This window comes from Ammospiza nelsoni, chromosome 5 (genome assembly GCF_027579445.1).
Source record: "Ammospiza nelsoni isolate bAmmNel1 chromosome 5, bAmmNel1.pri, whole genome shotgun sequence".
In the NCBI taxonomy this organism is placed as follows: domain Eukaryota; kingdom Metazoa; phylum Chordata; class Aves; order Passeriformes; family Passerellidae; genus Ammospiza; species Ammospiza nelsoni.
In genome coordinates, this window is record NC_080637.1 from 38036504 (window position 1) to 38056073 (window position 19570).

At 38.9% G+C, this 19570-nt stretch overlaps 1 protein-coding gene across 3 annotated transcripts in view; it reads left to right on the plus strand.

The window, feature by feature from the left end:
* Positions 1 to 210: 210 nt before the first annotated feature.
* Positions 211 to 19570, plus strand: part of NAV3 (neuron navigator 3) — a 251568-nt gene continuing 232208 nt past the window's right edge. For all 3 annotated transcript variants that reach the window (XM_059472357.1, XM_059472358.1, XM_059472359.1), the window contains exon 1: positions 211 to 605. In XM_059472357.1, coding sequence (XP_059328340.1) covers positions 363 to 605 — 243 coding nt within the window. In that variant the 5' untranslated portion in view covers positions 211 to 362. The remainder of the gene's footprint in view (positions 606 to 19570) is intronic.

The window sequence follows — 19570 nt, forward strand, 5'->3', positions numbered from 1 at the left end:
TTAATGCACAGACCTGGAATGCTGTAGGAAGAAGAGAAAGCGAGTTTATGAGTTCTTTAATCCCAGACAGGCAGCTCTGTGGCAGTTACCTTCAAGAAAAGTTCACGCCCCAGAGGAGCGTTTAGTCTTACAGAGCCACTGACTCACTGCGCAGTGCGTGTGAGCGGCTGCGAGGCAGAGGGGAGAGATGAAGGAAAGATTTTGCTTCCTTGTGAAACTCGCAATATTGTTTTAAGACTTTTCGAAAAGATGACTGCTACTTTTGTTTAAAGCATTTGCTCTGAAATTGCTGAAGCTGGAGCCTACCAGACTGAGGTCAGGAGCATTTTCTTTGGCAGAAAGAAGATACTTTTATAGAAGCCATGCCTGTGCTTGGGGTTGCCTCCAAGCTGAGGCAGCCAGCCGTGGGGTCAAAGCCTGTGCACACTGCCCTCCCGATACCCAACCTTGGCCCCGCCGGCTCACAGAGGTACTCACCAAAGTCCTTGGAGCTTACTGGGGCAGAGAGCTCCATGCTTTCTTGTCAGCTCACGTTAAAGTCAACCTGTGATTTTGGAGAGAGGAAAACGCTTCAAGGAAAAACCCAGGAGATCGAAGATAGCAAGGTTAGTTGTAAACTTTACCTGTGGAACTCAATTATATATTAAAAAAAAATTATTTGCTTTAAAAAAAAACTTTGATACAAACTTTCTGCATGCAGAGCTTGGGGGTAAATGAGTAAATAGACTTTTGCTGTCATCACTGGACTCCCATAGCAGCCTTGAAAATTTGTTTTGCTCAGTGCTGCTGTCTGAACAAATATTATGTTTTTAAATGTTAGTGTTACTCACTTCACAGATTAATTTTGATAAGCATCAGTAGAATCATAAGGAGAGAAAAATCATTCTGGCACCCAGTAAACAGAGTATTTAAAACAAAAAAATCTTGGCAGCTTTATGTTATATTACGAAATTTAAAAGGAGATCTCACACCCACACCTATTCCCACAGGGAGGCTCTTTTAAAATAAAAACATGCAATTGATTTTCTTTTCAATTTTCAAATGATCTGGCTATTCTTGCTGCAGAACTGCTGAACCAGAAAAACAGCTTCTCAGTGAACAGTACTTGTGCTTTTCTCTTCTGCAAAATAGCTTCTTCCTAGCCCCTATCAAGCCCCAATTCATTGTGATTTAAAAAAAAAAATATTATCTGAAGTAGGATGCCACAATATTTTTTAGACTGCTTAGGGTTTTTTTATTTTGTAAGGGGATTATTTTTGAGTCCTAATTAACTTTTAGAAACACTTCTGCTTGGTTTTCAACTAGGCTTTCTGTTGTAGTTGAAAACATTTTTCATGTTTTGTACATGAGTACTGAGTCCCTTCTTGTCAGCAGCATATATTTCTGTAGATCTTCAGTCAGTACATTATGCCTGCATGTGTGGTTTACACAGCTTCAGCAAGCTGTGAGGCTACTTCCTCTTGCTTTTCTAGTACTCTTGGTTTGTGGAACTGATTACCACCCTGGAATTAAACATATATTTTTAATTGTATCTTAGTTTGAGAACACTTAAATGTCCTTAGAGTTGTTACAGTGGCAAGATGCACATGTATGTACTTGTTTTTTCTTTGTTTTTAGTTACTGGGTTAATTCCATTTTAGTGAAGAAAGTTGGTTTTGTGGTTAAAGCATAGGGTTGAGATTCTGAACATTTGGTTTCCTTTTTAAACCTTGCCACATATTTACACATGAGATTTTGGTCATGCCACTTAACTTTTCCCTTGGAGTTTTCTGTGTCACATCTCCCTGTCTCCCAGAGATGATGCACTGGTGGTGTCAGACATCCTATACAGAAATGTAAATAAAGGAGCAAACTGTTCGTCTCTTGATAACCACAAGTGATGAACAGCCTATTTCTAGAATGTGAGTATGACGATAATATATGTTTGAAGATAATAATTTTTCAACACAATGCAATTCCTACTTGTTACCTATTTTTTAGTAGAAAATATTCTTTGCTTGTTTTTTAATACTGTTCCATAATGGATAGTCCATGGAAAGTAAATTAGATTAGCAAATACTGTTTTCCAAGAAAAAAGCAAAATGTTATGTTGGCTACTGAGAATTGTTTCTTGTTTACTTATAGAAGTGTGGAGAAAGATACTTTATATCTTGCCTCCAGTATTTAAACCACTTGGGAGCTATTAGTAATTAGTGTGAGACCAACTGGTCTTCCAAGGCATGGAGTCCTGAACTCTGCTGAACTTCTAGCGAGTAAAATAACAGCCTGGATGGACACAAACGGTGACACCAATTTGCCATTTCATTGACTATACCTGTCATCTCGGAGACTGTTTTTCTAAAGAACAAAAAGCAAAGCAACTTCCCAAAATCAACCTACCAGCCATGACATCCTTCTCTATCTATGTTCTCAGTGGAGGCTGCTGAGCAGTTTTAGAAGATGATCCATAAAGAGTAAGACCAGGCTGTGCACATGATGGTTTTAGAACTTCCCCCAGCCACCTGGATTTACAGAAGTGCTGAACATTCAAAAAGTTACTAATTCCTGTAGCCTTTCTGTGTTACCCCCTTATAAGTCTGACATTCCCATTAAAGCTTAGTGGCAGCCCTTTACTCAGTTTTCTTCCTGGCCCGTTTTTTGAAAGATGCTCTTTTATTCACCTTCTAAGCAAGTTGCATGAAATCTTTCTGCAAAAGGGGTTTGGACTGTAAGGTGGATGGTTATTTATGAATATGACATTATTTTAATGCTTTTCTTACTATTAAGCTTCAAAGGATCAGCCTAAAAGTATTAATTCTGTTTTCTTCATCAGTGGTGGAGATCCATGCCACCTGGGTAGCCTCTGAAGTATGTGTAGGTTATTCAAACAGTAGTTCTAAGCAGAGATCTGTTGGAGCTGTTAGAGTTAATGTCTCTTCAGGTTTGCTGAGCAGATGCAAGTTCTGCACTACAGGTTGTGTTGTCCCAAAGCTTGACCATTTGTAAGTGCTGATTTCAACAGACCTTTTGTTAGCAAACACATTAATCCATGTGATATCTCTGTGTGACTGTTGTATGCAATGCTGTACATTGGGATTGTGTGACTATAAAAATGGTCAGATAAAGGGTTTTTCAATCAAAATGTAGTGAATACCTAGTCTGAGTTTCCAACTGAGAGTAAAATCTGACTAACATATTTCTTGTATGCTTATGTTATATATATCATTACATATAAGGCAACACTGATTTTTGAGGGAAAAAATATGGGTCTCTATCTGCAAAAGACAATGGAACATATGAATTCATCATCTGGTTAACTTTGGCTCTTGTCTGCTGAAAGCAGTGCCTTTTGCACTGCTTGCTTTGGTGTTTTACATTTGCTGCACTGTGGGTCCCAGGTGTTCTCATCCTGGCACTTAGATTGACACGTGTGGTCACTGTGACGTATCCTGTTGCTACCTATTAAGGGCTAAGAACTCTAAAATAAATTTGGGTTATACATGTCAATGCAGTAGGTCATTGCCACACAGCTGTTTCCTCTATGAACTTCACTCTCACCAGACCTGAGTGTTTGAGAATTTTGTTGCTTGTGTTGGTGTTCTCACAGGCCAAGGCTGGTTGGGAATACAGCAGCAAACATCAGTTCTCTTTTCCCTCACTGTTTCTCTCATCTCACATGGTTTTGTAGAACTTGCACATGTAGTCTTGGTTGTTTTCTTGTTTGTGGACATAATGAAGTTTGAGGTTTAATAAAAGTGATATTGCCATGAAAACTGTGGTAGAAGTAGTTTGAGGTGATTATGTTTACCTTTTTTCTTAATTGTAATGAACTTAGTTTAGCTTACGAAAGCAAATAATCAGTTGCTAATGATTTAAATTATTCTGTGTGTAGTTTATTCAAATGCACTTTTGTTCAAGATTTTCATAATTTGTGCTTTGGTACCTATGTCTCATACAACAGGTCCATCTGCTTTCTTGCTAAACCCACTAATGTTTAGGCTGACTGCATGAACACTTTATGCTGCAAATAGTCATGCAAAATTTTTGAACACAAGTATTCAGAGCACATTCTTTTTCCCTGAGTATCATATAGACAAAAGTTTATTCCTATATATGTACACAGGAACAGAATCCAGCTGCTGGATTCATGAGGTGAAATGCTGGCTGTCTTTGAAGCAGATGGAGTTTTGCTGTTCAGCTGGACCATAGAGTGTTTTTATGCAAAACCATGTCTGAAAACACGACTGTATTTTCAAATATTTTTCTAACTGTGGATATAGTATTATTTGTATTTCTTTACCACCACTTTTATACTGCTTGCAAAATTATTCATCAGGTCATGGTAGGTTGCTTTTTTGCTTTTGAGCCACTAAACGGTAACAAAGTGAATAAAATATCCATTGATACTGTAGAAAGGTAAATTAAGCAATGACTTAAAACTATAGGAATGAAGAAAGAATTTATTTGGAAAACCAACTTATTTGGTCACTGAATCCTATCTCTGCACTATATTATTTTAAGGGTGGGTGTTGAGAGGCTGGGGCCAGGCTGTTCATTTGTGCCTAGAAACAGGGCAAGGATCAAAGGGCACAAACTGAAGCACAGGAATTTCCATTGAATTTCAAGAAAAAAAATCTTTACTTTGTGGATGACAGAGCACTGGAACAGGCTATACAGAGAAGTTGTGAAGTCTTCTCCTCTGGAGACATTCAAAACCTGTATAGGTGCAATCCTGTGCAATCTGTTCTAGGTGAACCTGCTTTAGGAGGGAGGTGGGACTACAGGGTCTCCTTCAGTGAGTCCATAATATTGACCTGTAGCAAAATGCAACAGTGTTTTACTTCAGGTCACCTGAAAGCATAATTGATTCAGCTGCTTGCACACATTTGATGGTGAAGTGACAAGTGTGTTGCCAGGAGTCCTCTCCAGCACAAAGCTGTGCAGCTGCTGAGAGTCAGCAACCCCTGCTAGACACACTGCTTTTCTGGTCTGGCTTCCTTGGGCTGATCCTTGCAGTGCTCTGCTTTATGTTCCCAAAGTTTTCCTCCCATCATTACACTTCCTTCTTTCAAGAACTCTGCACCATCATTTATGCTTCTAAAATATATTTTCTCTGAGATTAATCTGATATATTAATTGTAGTGTTTTGGTTGTATGACTTGGATGATAAGAGTTTAGCCTTCTTTCTGAGTTAATTAATTCCTTTACTGTTGTATTATCTTATTTCTTTTGGGTTTCTTTTTTTGTTTTCAGTTTCTCTTTGTTCATGCTATCTGTCTGCTGCTGTCTGCTTTATCTGCTTCTTCTTTCCTGTTGGCAGACATCTTTACAGGCTACTGAATATGACTTATTTTTCTCTGTATCCCCTAATCAAGTCTTCCTGTCTTGCCTGCAGCATTTTTCATATCACTGTTCATTATCAGAAAGTGCTAGTCAGCCTCCCCAGCTGATCCAGTACATAAATGTAAACCTAAAACTTTGCTAGATGCCTCAGTTGCAGGGGCTTGTAGTAAGGTCCTAGTAGTATGGAGCTACTGGTATCCATAGGATTAACATACAGTTGTTTGTGACCTCCGTCACAAGGGTCCAGCCTCACTAAGTTCATTAAACAATTCAATTTTTGTACAGGAAGATCTTAGGGGAGCTCTGGAAATTGACCTTCTGCTAGGCCTTCTGGAAGAAATGACAAAGAATACTGTGTGTCCACCTGGGTAAAGAGACACACTCTAGAGCACAGTAATCTGAACAATTAACCTGGGGAAGTAGTCCCCAGTAAATCAGGAGGACAGAGCAGTGCTACCTGGGGAGCATGTCCAACAGAGAATGAGGTCCAAAACACTTAGTTGTAGCAAGTGAATATTGTTAAAGTAATCCAAAATGAATCTCAGTGTGACAAAACCAAGCTAAATATTTTGATCTGATTAGGCAAAGGCATGTGCTGGAGCTGTTGAAGTGACTCTTAAGGTCCATTTAATTTGGCATCTTACCATTGCATCTCAGTTTTACTCTGGGGCCTTCTAGAGTCATTCAGCCAGCCCTTTTGCAGTAGGTCATTATGATGTACATGGAAACCTCTCATTTTTCCCTCATCAATTTTAAGTAGTTTGTCAGTGATGTGGTAAATCCTGCCTGTCACAAGACACCAAACTTACTTGGAGATCTTTTTATAAAGCAAGATCTCAAGACAAACATTTTTGTTTTCCATACATGGGTGGGGCTCCTGTTCATGTCAAGGGAGTGCTGTGCACATTGGAATACCAGATGTGTGCCATAAATGACTTCCATATCTCTGTCTTTCCTCAGCTAACCCTTCCACACACTTACTTAGGTTTCATGTGACCCTTTCCCACCATTCCCCAAATCTCTCCAAAGCAAGGCATCTGTTGCAATCACACATCTCTTTGACTTTTCAATTTCTTGGATGCATTTTTGTCTAGTCTCTGAGGGCCAAGCTCCACAGAGTTTCTTGACACACTGAATCTAGGGAACATAAATAAATGAGTTTCTTTCCGCATTTTGTCATACCCTTCCTTTTCTCAGCACTAGTGCCCTGGAGGTATCTGCCTTGTGGGTTGGCAAGAAAAGAGGCTGCTCATTGTGCCGAGTGTTTCATTTACAGCACTAGAGCCAAGGCAACAGAAAGAGCAGGCAGAAGCAGCCAAAAGCTGCCTATCTTCTCCCCATAGTGACCACTAGTGATGGGAAGCCAGCAGTGTTTCAAAAGCATTGAACTAGCTGCCAGAAATTTCAGTCAGCACTGTGGACACCTGGGACTATGTGTGTTTAAAATTCACACAGCCCCAGTGAAGCCAGGACAGTTGGCAGGAGTTCAGATTGTCAGCAATTTCAGCTTCTTGTCTAGTGCTCTGAATTATTTCTTTATCAAAGAGATAACAGTGTCTTTAATGTGCTTTATGTATCCAGTACCATCTGTCTTCGCTATATTATAACTGATTTAAGAGCTTAATTCTGTATGAGCTTGGACTAAATTTCACTGTTACATGTTTATTGTCTAATCATCTGTATCAAGCACATTTTCATAGAGTTGAGATAAATGCAAAGTAACACAATATCAACTCTTAAATCTTTTGCATTTGTGAACAAATTGTATTGAATGTAGGTTGAATGATGTTTCTTGCCCTGTAATTTTTTAATTGGGATCATGGACAGGAGGGTATTCATCAACCTGAGCTTAAGTACTCTGCCCGAATTTCTACTGCTTTCATGTTATTTCTCTTACAAAATAGGAAGACAGAACTCAACTTACTTGATATCAGTTGGTGCTTTGTGAGTTGGTATTACACATCATCAGAAAACAATCACACTTAAACACTTTTGTGTTGCATTTGTGCCTGGGAAGCTGCTTGGGGATTTTCTAACCAAACAACTATTTAATGAAAATCCTTTTCTCAAAAATGGGAGTGTGTCTGCAGGATGATGCACTGTGAATGCACCAGCAGAAGCAACCCAGTAACAAACCCAGTAACATTTGCTTGGTGCAGCACTCTTGCAGTCCCCTGGGATAGGCTGTTCTTCATAACCACAAATGGAGCTAAGTGGTCTCCATCTTCAGATAAAAATTATGGGCTTCTATTATACCCCAGGAGGTTCTAGTTAGGCTTTAGTAAAACTTCCCAGCTGTAACAGTAGTTAAACAGAAGAACTTTGCCTGTGGAAAGTACAGTATCTCCATCACTGGAAAACCCAATGTATACACTTGCCAGTCATAGTATTATTAGCAATGGTTCTTCATTGTGCAAAGGAATTGGTGACAACCTTGATGGTCTTGTCATTCTCTTCAGCCATTCGTTGGTTCAGCTGACTTAGGTGCGTGGTAACGAAACCATGCTTCCCTGGGAACCTGAGCTGACAGCACCGTGGCCCAGGGTGATGCGCATATGCAAGGACTGACTCTCTTTGAAGACAGATTTACTTTCCCAGAAAAAGTGCCATTGTGCAGTGAGGGTTGTTTGTGTTTCCAGGGGCATTGCTCTGAAATATTGCCGTTCCTGTTAAGTTTCCCAAAAGCACTGATAGAGTGTTCTTGGGGCCCAGAAAGCTGGTGGCTTGCTTGGAAACACTTATTTTGCTGGCATATCAGTATTGGAGTGTCCTCATGCCTCAGGAGCCTGTGAGACAGTGGAGTGACTCTTGGGGGCTAAGTTCTTTACAGCAAGGAACATGAAAGCTCTATGAACTTAAAAATCCTTAATTTAAAATCCCTTCAAGAGCACTGTAGTGAATACTTCTTCTAGTTGCATTTTATAGGGGGGTCCTAGAAGATGGAAGCATCCCAAAATACCCATCAGAGTGACGGGTGCCACTAAGATTAGGGAGTTTGGTTGCACTGAAAAGCATTTCTTCTCTCAAATAAAAATAATGTTCTTTCTGTGGATTTTTTTGTTTATTTCAACCATACCTTGATCCTATAAGTTTTTACTAGATTGATGCCGTATTATGGCAGGTAGTGTGCATGTGTGCAAAAGTCAGTCCAGCCCTGTAGAACATATGGCTCTATTACATGGACTGTGGGAGAAAGGGAAAAACATAATCCCCACAGTGCAGAGGGAAGGGAGAGATTAAAGGGAAAATGGATGATTTTCTCACACTCAGGCTGGGACTTTGTGGCAGGACTAGGAATTTCAAGTCATATATATCTCAAGTCCCGATCTCCACATCATAACCACAAGCCTATCCTTTGTCTTTTCTAAGGGATCAGTTAAGAAGGCAACATCCAAATAATGAGTTATTTTTCCTGCTTTCCTCAGAAGGACAGTTTTGGCTTTGTCATCGTTTTCATGTCAATAGCTAGCGTAAGTGTGGGCCCAGCTCTGAGCTGGAGGTGGAATTTTACTCCAGTAGACATATTCTCTTGATTTTGATGTATCCAACCAGCACAGACTAGCACAATTTGTTAAAGATGCAGAATATTTTGTGCCCTTTGTGAAGCAGTATAACACTCATCAATGGTCCTGTGTGTAATGATGTTGATAGGCTGCAGACTTGTTAAAGATGATGTGGAAAATCTAAGTATTTGTGAAGCAGGCCTGTTTTGAAGAAAAATGGCTTTTTTGGGTCCTAATTTCTGCCTTTGAGTACACTGCCTAGATTCTTTGTAGCAGAAACGTGTATTTAGTAAATACTAATGGCATGAATTACAAATGAGAACTGCTAATTTTTTTGACTGAGTATTCATTCGAGTGCTCTAGGTCCACTGTCCCTTTTTGTCCAGTATACTGGACTATTCTTTGAGTCACACGGTTTTTCTTGTACTTACTCACAGGGCACGCAAAGAGCAGTTCATTTAAATCAGCTCTGTGTTTCACTCTGACCTGATTCACAGGATGTGGTCTTGGAGGAAGCCCATGCCTTAACAATAGCCTTTTGACAAGTGAGGGTGTTTGGGGATTAAACTGGAAGAGGAGGAAGCATATATCTTTTCTCAAACCTAGTAGTGGACTATTTTGTGTGAATCTTCATTTGCCCATGATGTTTTTAAGGTCACAAACCTTCCTTTTTGTTTTTACTGGCAAGAAGATGTTGGCTGAAAGATAGCATAAGTTCTTTAAAATTCAGAAAAAGAATGCAGAGTGTTTTGTCTGGTAAACGTGAAGGGATAATTCCCTCATGTAAGATGTGCAGATTTCTGATGGCTCTTGTGTATGTTCTGTGTAAACCAAGCTGAAAGAACTTGGAAAGTAAGCAAATCAAAAGGAAGCATAATTTTGAAGTGGTTAGAGCTGGATCATAATATTTCTGGATATATAAACTGAGCAGGTGCCAGCCACTAATTGTACATACTCTGCATAAAACATGAGAGAATTTGACCAAGTATAATATTAGTATTGTCCTAACCTACTTTCAGCATGACATTTGATCTGACTTATCTTTTTAGTTATATTTTTTCCTTGTAAACCCTCCTTTCCTGCTCTTCCCGTCTGATCTTAATTCAGCAGAAAGCATTTCATCCTTCAATATATCTCTCAACAGTTGATAAAAATATTTTGTTCAGGTAAAACTCTCCAATTGCAGCAAATTTGGAAACAAATTGGAACAAAAATAGTTGTTGAGCTCTCTCTTGTGTTTTTTATTTCAAATTATCTCTCTATGACAGTTTTAACACCTGGCTTTGTATCTTGTTGATGTTGTGTTAAGCTCCAAATGATTTGGCAGTGAAAACTTCCTGTTGTGCATAGGATTTGAATTACAGGGCATGAGTAAAACCATCACAGCTTAGTAATGAGCATGGCCATGCACAGAAAGATGACTTCCTAGCAAGTGTTCTAAAGCATTTGACCACTTTCATTAATCAGGAAAGGCTGCGTGGCTCATACGTGATTTAGGGGTGAGTAAGACATAAGTCAGGGTGCAGGATTTTTACTCACCGCTACAACAATGAGATTTCCTGGCAGCACATCTATGCAGTAAACAAGTTGGTTTCTTTTTTTTGGGGAGTATTTTTGTTTTGGTTTGGGTTTTGTTTTTCAGGCTCTTTTTTTGTAAGCTGTCTCTGTAGTGGAAATAAATAGGCATTAAATAAGAATGTGAAATAACAAATAAAAGTTCAAAAGGAGTTTAGAAATTTCCTCAGCTGAGCAGTCTGCCTGCTTTCGTCATTGCTGGCCAGCTCACTGGCCATAGACAGAGTGCTGGAAGAACTGAAGGAATCTGTTTCTCATGAAGGAACAGCACAAATCTGAAAGCTTGAGAGCTGCAGGTTCAGATTTTCTTTTGAAATGCTTCTGAGAGGGAGTAAGGCTGAGCGGCTCACGTGAGAATTCAAAATGTATTTTCATTTCTGGTTACTATCAAGTACCTCCTTGAAATCAACTCATATGTGAAATGGTAATAATGAATGGGTTTTTTTAGAGTGAAGTTGTTCCTTGGCTAACTATTAATTGATTATTATTTTTTAAATACCGAAGAAATAATCTGATGAGCTACTTTTCAAAGTGTTATTTAAGTTACTTTTAATTGTCATAGGAAAAAGATTTTTTTTTTAACCTAATCTGCTACTGATGTTTTCAGCTTCCTGTCTGTCAGGCTAATAATGAATCCATTCTTTTTTCCTGCCTGTAATAAGAAGACAGAAGTAGAAGATATTTTATATAAAAAATGCCTTTTTTTCTGTATAACCTTGTGATCCTGACAAAAATAAGGCGAGAATAACAGCATCTTTGCTGTTTCATTTACCTTGCTGCAGTATTACTCTGAAAACTGGTATGGTTCTATATTATTAGCTGAAACCTAAGAAATAGGTTGCTCCACAAAGAGACTATTGTAGTGATTGACAGTAAAGTACTCTGTTCACAGGTGATGCCATCTGCAGATGTGTGGGGGAGGTTAATTTGCAGGACTTGCACATCCAGACCTCTCCTGTGCAAGAACAAGTTTTCTCCAGCTGGGTGTTGGGAATGGGTTGTTGTTTGTGTTACCCGTGAACGAGAGCAAAGCAACCCTCCCCATCTGTGACAGCTATGTCAGTCACAGCCTGAAGAGTTTTGGCTTTTAAGATAAGCTATTAGCACGAGGGAGTGGGGAATAAAAAAAACTGTGGAAATGAAAACAAGGCCTTTTCCCAGGGCCCCACCAAGTCAGAGCAGGACTTTTTCTGAGTTATTCAGCCTTATTTGTGGATGTGAAACAGAGATGTAGACTACTGAGGGGAGCTGATTAGGCAAAGTTTCAGAAAAGGGAGCATGCAAATCTCACCACACTGAGTAAGGCCATGTGGAATTGAATAGTGTCATTCAAAAAAAATTATTTAAGGTGATTTGGCAGAAGAAAAATAATATTGTACAGGAGATTAAGATCAGCAAGACCTGATAACTCAGACCTCCTAAAAGCAACGGAATTATGGATGTATTTCCGTCAATGGGAAATATTTTCCCTTTTCCCTGGACAGTTAATAGTCTTTATTTGAGTAAAGTTGCAAGATTTTATTTTGACATACTTATATAAATGCCAGCAAAGACAGAGTGATAGTAGTCCCATTTCAGTCTAAGGGACAAAACTTCACTTCCCAGTAAAAGTTTTATTTTATAAAGTCAGTATTTTCAAAAATAATTTTCACTCAGATGTATATTTGTCTTTAAAGGTCTCAGCAGCCTTTGCACAGAGTAACGCAAGATTCACAACACCATTTCAATATAAAAAAGTTACTTTTTCCTAATTAATTTGAGAGAAATATTTAATATATTCATCAAGCCATAAATCAGTGTCATATCCAAATATTGGTCTTTTGGAAGGTATAGATGAATTTTGGTTCCAGCCATATAGTAAGCCTGTATTTGTAATTTAGTCAATTTCTCATAAAATTCTGCATGGATGCAGTAGTTAACCTGAAGGTTGAGTAGAGGCTTTTTACAATGTATGAATACTGCCATCATTTCAAAGCAACAAAACACTTGGGATCATTTTGGAAAAGGCTGGGATATTACTTCACATATATCCACTATGAGGCAAAGTGTAATTTATTGATAGTTCTTGAGCTGCTTGATAAGATTAGTGTGGATTTATCACTGTGTGATTAAATATTTTTTTTCTTTTTAATGCTGAAACACTTTAACAGAAATATTCAAGTGGAACCTTAGATACAAAAAAAAAAAGAAAATTCCAAGTGCAACAGCACTCTTCTACAACTACCGTTGGTTTTCTTATTTAGACTTTAGAAATTATGATATTTCAACTAATATTTGATACAATTCCAATTGGATACTTAAGGACTCTGTAAGGCAACATTATTTTAAAGTGCTTTTTCTTTGAGATCAACCCAGTGTCTTCCTTTGAGTGCAGCTTGGGTGTTTTGCCCTTAGCAGTTCAGCTCTATAAAACAGCTATTTAACTAATATTTTTTGTGCTCATATGATTAATTTCATTCTGCTACTGCTTTTAGGATACTTTCACATGTGTTTCAGTGTGGCAAGCATTGGTTTGCCCCAGCATTTTTGGAGTAGCAGGATACAGCTTGGATATGACTCAAACTGTTAAACCAGCAATTCATGGAATAGATTAGTACAGCTTCTCTAAAGCCACCATGAGATTTGATTTTTTAGCACATAGATAATAATCATAGGCTTAGCATTTTGGCACCAGCAGTGAATCCTACATAGAGTGAAACCACTATACATATTCAGTCTATGGTTCATAGACATGGGTGTTTGTGCTCATATACAGATCCTGTTAACATTTATCCATGTATTTGCAAAAGTTGAAAGAGTATTCTATACATTTATTTCAATAATGTGGAAGGTGGTTTAGAGATGCATATATGGATGTTACACATGTGCACATATATCTACATATACATCACATGTCATATATGTTCTCTTTTTGGTAAAGAAAGGATAGAATTACTGCTTATAGTAACATGAAAAACATGAGATGTAGAACATACCTTTTTTCTTATCATTATTTTTTTAATTAATTGTAGCCTTAACTGATATGTTCAATACTGAAACAGGCAAACCCAGCAGAGCACTGATTCCCTGTGCTGCTCAGCCCATGTGTGTCAGTCAGTGCACCCTGAGCACTCAGCAGCAGCTCAGCAGCCCACGCTCCCAGTGACAGGCCTGGGGCTGGCAGGTGCTGCTCCACTCTGTCCCTCCACTATTCCTCTCTCAGGCTGCATTACCCCCTCCAGTTCCTCTGGGGGGTGAATCTGCCTCTGCAATGCTGAGGAGACTGATGGAGAAATGGTAAATACATTCCTTGCCTTCCTGAGTGCCCGTTTCCAAACAGATTGGATTCTCTTACCCTATATTTGAATGCTTCTGCAGCTCTCTCACCATCTTTGTGATGTCTTCTAGGAAGATGTCCATTGTTTGCTCCGTCAATTTGAGCTCTTCATTCTAGACACATGACAAAATAATCCTTCTGAAATTAGAACTTGCTGTGTTCTTTAAATTGGTGGGAGTTTTTCTGTTACTCAGTGGAGTAAGAACATCATCCCATTTTGTTGTGGTTAAACAATTTACAACCTCTTACATTTTCACATGGTAAGATTTTCAAGCCATGCTTTTGTGTCTCATTTTTGGGAATGTTGAGCTATGTTTGTATCCTGTGAAGTTTTATGTCAGCTGACTGGTATTTTCTGATAATCATTTAATCTGAGATATTTATTCATGGAAATCATGCACTTAGAGAGAGAAAAAAAAAGAACAACTTCTACTTCTTTGCACACTGAAAACATTCAGAATGAATTGTTTTATGACAGTTGGGCTTCTTACAGAATAAAATAAAACTCTGTCCTTTTAATATTTTTAAAAAATTCTATCTGTTTAGATGACCTATGTAATTTGGTTAATTAAAAATTCACAAATATTTAGGTTATCCTTGTTGCTGAAATATTTGGACATTTAGATATTTCTTATAAGTGATACCCTGTTATGTTTTTGAACAAAAATTTAAGAACTATGGTTGGCATGTCACTGCCTTTAATTTCCTTGTATGGTACAGTATGCAGTTCATGTCCATTTTATGCACTGTATAGCCAACTGGAGTATGCAGAAACAGTATAAGGAAAGGGTAATCAATCTGACTGCGTGAAAACACTGAGGAAATACTGATAAGTACAACAGCTCATAAATTCTGCAGAGAGAATTGTTCACATTCATGGCTCTAAAGATTAAAATTGAGGCTCCTTCTGCCCCACCCATAAATGACTGCTGGCAGTAGAAATGTGGTCAGTAAAAATGCACTCACAGTCTTTACTGCCAATCCATGTCAGCTTTCTCTGTATTATTCTGTGTACCCAAAGAGTCCAGTGTAATGTAGGACCATTGTCCTAAAATACTGTATTTGTTTTAGGAAATCTTTCTTTCTGAGTTCAGTAATATTAGGTCCTGATAGCTGAATGTTGCTGTTAAGTCAGGACTAAGTGTGTGTGATTAATGGTCAGTATGAATAGAATATGTGGAGCAAAGGCAATAGGCTCTTTAGGACTGCTTTTTCCTGTCTGCAAATAGCTTGGGACCAATGGAAAATATTAGGAAACTTAAGAGAGTCCTGGCAGTTTTTTACTGCATCATAGGTCATTGAAGTTCAGAATCAACAAAGAGTAGGGAGCTCAGAACAAAAATTAATTGACAAAAATTTTTAATTCTGTCTTGTAATTTTTGTAGTTATTGAGAATTAGAACCCTAATAATTATATTAGTCAGTTTAGGAATGGATGAAGGTCCTGCTGAAAACTGAGAACTCTCTACACCCACCTGAAAGGAGCTGTAGCCAGGTGGGAGTCAGCATCTTCTCCCAGGCAGCCAGCAACAGGCCAAAATGACAGTCTCAAACTGCACCAGGGAAAGTTCAGGATGGCCATCAAGTAGTATTTCTTCACTCAGCGTGGCACTTAGTGCTGTGGTGTAGTTGGGTATGGTGATGTTTGGTCAAAGGTTGGACTCAATGATCATGGAAGTCTTTTCCAACCTGAATGATCCTGTGGTTCTATGAGGCTCCAGTCAGAGTGGAATTCACCTTACCTCATTAAAGCCAGTTAAAAGGTTGGCATCTAGTCTGAGCTCCTACTCTATCCAGATGGGAGAGATAAATGCTTCTTGAGGGCAATTCCTTCATTTTTTCTGAGCTGTTTATGGAAATGTAGAATGACTCCACCTCTGGCAGTTTGTGCATCTATTGCTTAATTAAGGAGATGAACCATCTAATTTAAGGTAAACACTTGATTTTCCATGTCTGAAATTAGCTGAGATAAATCTTACCTGTAGTACAGAACTTCTATTTGTGAAGTTCTTTTCAGATACTTGCTAAAATATTACCATTATTTTGGCAGATTGTACAATTATGTTTCAAAGTACATTATTTAAATCTTTTGAGGCTACTTTGCAAGCTACTTTGTGGAGATATAGCCCTCATAAGGGTGATAGATCTGGGCGTGCTTTTATCAGAGGGACATCCTGTTTTTGATCCTTAAAACAGATTAGGAATATGAAGGTATGGAAAGTCCCTGAGAAGAGGTGATGAGAAGAAGTAGGCAAGCAAAAATAATATTCAAAATGAGCCATTGCATGGGAGATAGAGACATCTCTGTGAAGGAGACAGGTTTCATTTTGATATATTCTCACAGCTTTCTGCTTGATGCTGCAGAGATTGTAGAGATAATGAAATGGATCATTAACCAGAAATACTGTAATGAATCAGTTTACTGAATGTATGGCACCCCAACTGTGTGTATAAACACATGAGTCTGATGTGTGCACACACAAGGAGAAATATTTAATGAGTTGGTGGGCAGTCAGCTTGCACATGTGAACGTACACATGGGTATACTTGCAGAAATGTTGAAAGTTCTCTGCTATCTCTACAGAATCTCATACAGATGTACACAGCACCTGCATTCATCTGCCAGCATTAGAAGCCCTCCTTCTTCACTTGCTGTCACAGTCTTTGTGAGGAGAAGGGTGGCATTAATCTAGAAGCTACTTATATACTTAAAGAGACAGAATCTGAAGACAAGTAATTCAGCCAATATAAAAATGGGATGCTCATGAATGTGTTCTCAGGCTTACAGAGTATTGCATACATCATTTTAGGAAAGTTTTTCTTGAGGATTACCACCTCCCTTGTGAATTATTTTTCTTCTTGTTAGGAGCTGAATGACATTGCTGTAACTGCTTCAGCCATTGCTTATGGGAAAGGATATCATTAAGGAATTGTGGTTTCTGCTTAACAACTTGAAATAAGCAGGAAGGCTTATAGCAAGTGACAGGGCGATGTGCAGGCTTAATCATGTTGGATGTGTGCTCTGCAAAGGGTGCTGCTCGTTGGCTGTAGTTGCTGTAATCTCTCTGGTAAATCCCTCATGAGCTGTAAGCTACTTTGCTTGGCAAACTGTCATGACGTAGAAGTGTTTGGAAAGCATTGGAACTGTCACCTGTCTAACCAGTCTGCTTATTTTCATTTTGGACATCGTGCTTGCTGTGTTCGCTAGAGGGAATGTGCAGATTGGTCTGAGTGTGCCCTGCAGGTGTGTGTTGTTCCTGACAATTTGGTTGCTGCCATTTGTATTTCAAACCAGGCAGTCCCAAGAACACAGATGCAGAGCCTTATACCAGTGTAAGGAAGAGAAGGCATCAGTCAAATTATGATGGTGTCTTGAAAAATAGACATCAAAATGTAGCTAAATGCCTGCCATTTCAATAGTATAAACATTTGATGTTTAAGTCTTAAAGGTGTATGGGAAATGGTTATATTAAAGGGTTGACTGGCTTTTGCATCTGAGGGCTTAAGGTCTTTACAAAGCGCAGAAACTAATTTCCTTTCAAAATTTTTAAGTTGGACAATATAATATTTGAGGCTATACAGCTCACTAGATACATCTAAAAATCGTTCCTCTTTATTCAAAGCACTGCTGATCATGCTGAAGTGCCTAATACCGTGTTAGTTTTCTCATGTCTCTTCCATTACATTAGAAGTGAAAATAAAATATTAACTAAGAGAAAAGTAGTTCATCAAGTTGTTAATATTTTCATGTCCTTTGGAATCAGTTTTAAACAACAAACTTATTTTAAATTGTAGCAGGCTGAACTTAATATTTTTTACCATTTCTCTGAAAATGTTGGATTACTTGTGAAATCCAACTGAAAAACTGGTGATGTTTTTCAGTTTTGTCCACTGTGGCAGCTGTGGTACAACTACTGTACAGCACAGCTTATTCTCAAAGGACTACAGTGCTTATTGTTAAAGGGCTCCAGTTCCTGCTTTGTGTTCTTTTATTGTACCTACTTCCAGGGCATTTCTTAATAGATCTTCCAAGCTATCTTTTTAAGGCTGAGGAAGCTATATTCTTTAGCTTCATGATGATAAATTTGAGAGTGTATCAGAAAATAAATATGGCGTATTGTAGACAAAAGTTCAATTAAAAAAAAACAAGCCCTTTTATCTTCTACCATCTTATGACTTAAAAACTATTGAATCTAAGTACCTAAATGACAGGATCCGTGATACTATATGCTATACAAGTGGAATAGTGATTTAAATTCCATTTGCATCATTTGTGATGTACAAAATGTCTCATAAGTGAGGAGAGAAGGAAGCAACTCACAGATACATAAAAATTTTTATCTATGTTTATGTTAGAACATAAATGTTTAAATGTTGAACTTCTTTTGGCCCTGCTGTAGTATGCTAACTTATTTCTTGTCAAATACCTCAGCAGAAATTACTCTTTGGAAGAGGCAGTCAGAGTCCTAGAGACTTTCAGTGCCCTGGGGATGGAAAGCAGCATCTATGTTTGGGTGAAAACTGGATGAGTGAGGAGCAAGGCTCTGCTATTGCTCTGAAGACAGTGGAGCAGTGTTAGCAGTTGGATAGCTATGTAAGAGCTGTGTCTGTTTGATAGAGCCTGAAGTTAAAGACTAGAAAATTGAACTCAAGTGAATTGAAGGAAGGATGTTCAGAGAAATTGACAAAAAAATCTTCACAGCTGTCTCTTCTGTTTGGCATGTCCTAATTGCTGTGATTGTTTTTTATGCAGTGCTTTGATGATTAGGGGAATCTTTTCTAAACAAAGTACACATTGAGCCTGATACTGCAAAGTTATCTGAAACTGTTTGTATGAAAATGGCTGCAACACAATTGCCACAGTCATTGCATTCACTTGCTTGTTCAGGCAGCCTTTACTTTCTCATTGAAAGAGAGCTTTTCTCCTAACTCCACGGGAGGGTGGAAGCAAAGAAAGCAGAAAACTGATAATAGATTCTTCTATCTTATTTGTCCTGTGTCTGAGTGTCACTGTGCTTAGAACTAACATGTCCTTCTCAAATTTTGCTTGCAAGGCTCAAACTCATCCCTCAAAAAGGATTTTAAGGAGGGGTGAGCAGGGAGAGAGATGGGGACCCTGAGGAGACAGGATTACCAGCTACAGAGAGGATTGTACACCTCAGTGCTCATCGCAAAAGGCTGACTCAGCCTCTGCCATGACAAGGTTCATAGACACGGTCCAGCAAGTTTTCTATGTGCACTGACTCCAGATGCATTTAGGTTCCCTCACTTTCTACATTACTACTCAGAGACCTTATGACCTTAATCCTGCAAAACGCAGGATATTTGAAATGTAGATATTTGAAAAGGAAATTACAACTTGACTCTTCTCTGATTGTTTACAAGAACTGAAATTCAACAAAGGCAAACGCAGCATCCTGCACCTGGGGAAGAATAACCCCAGGGACCAGCACAGATTGAGGGCTGGCCTGCTGGAAAGCTGCTCTGCAGGGAAGCACCTGGGGGTCCTGGTGCACAACAAGCTCTCCATGAGCCAGCAGTGCCCTTGTGGACAAGAAGGCCAGTGGTGTCCTGGGGTGCATTAGGAAGAGCAGATCCCTGCAGATCAAGGGAGTTGATCCTGCTCCTCTGATCAGTCCTAGTGAAGTGAGTCTGCAGTGCTGTGTCCAGTTCTGGGCTCCTCAGTGCAGGAGAAACATGGAGCTCCTGGAGCAGGTCCAGCAAAAAGCAGCAAAAGATGATGAAGGGACCGGTGCATTTCTCTTATGAAAAAAGGCTGGGAGAGCTGGGCCTGTTCAGCCTCCAGAAGAGATGGCTGGGAGGAGACCTCATCAATGTGTACAAGTATCTGAAGG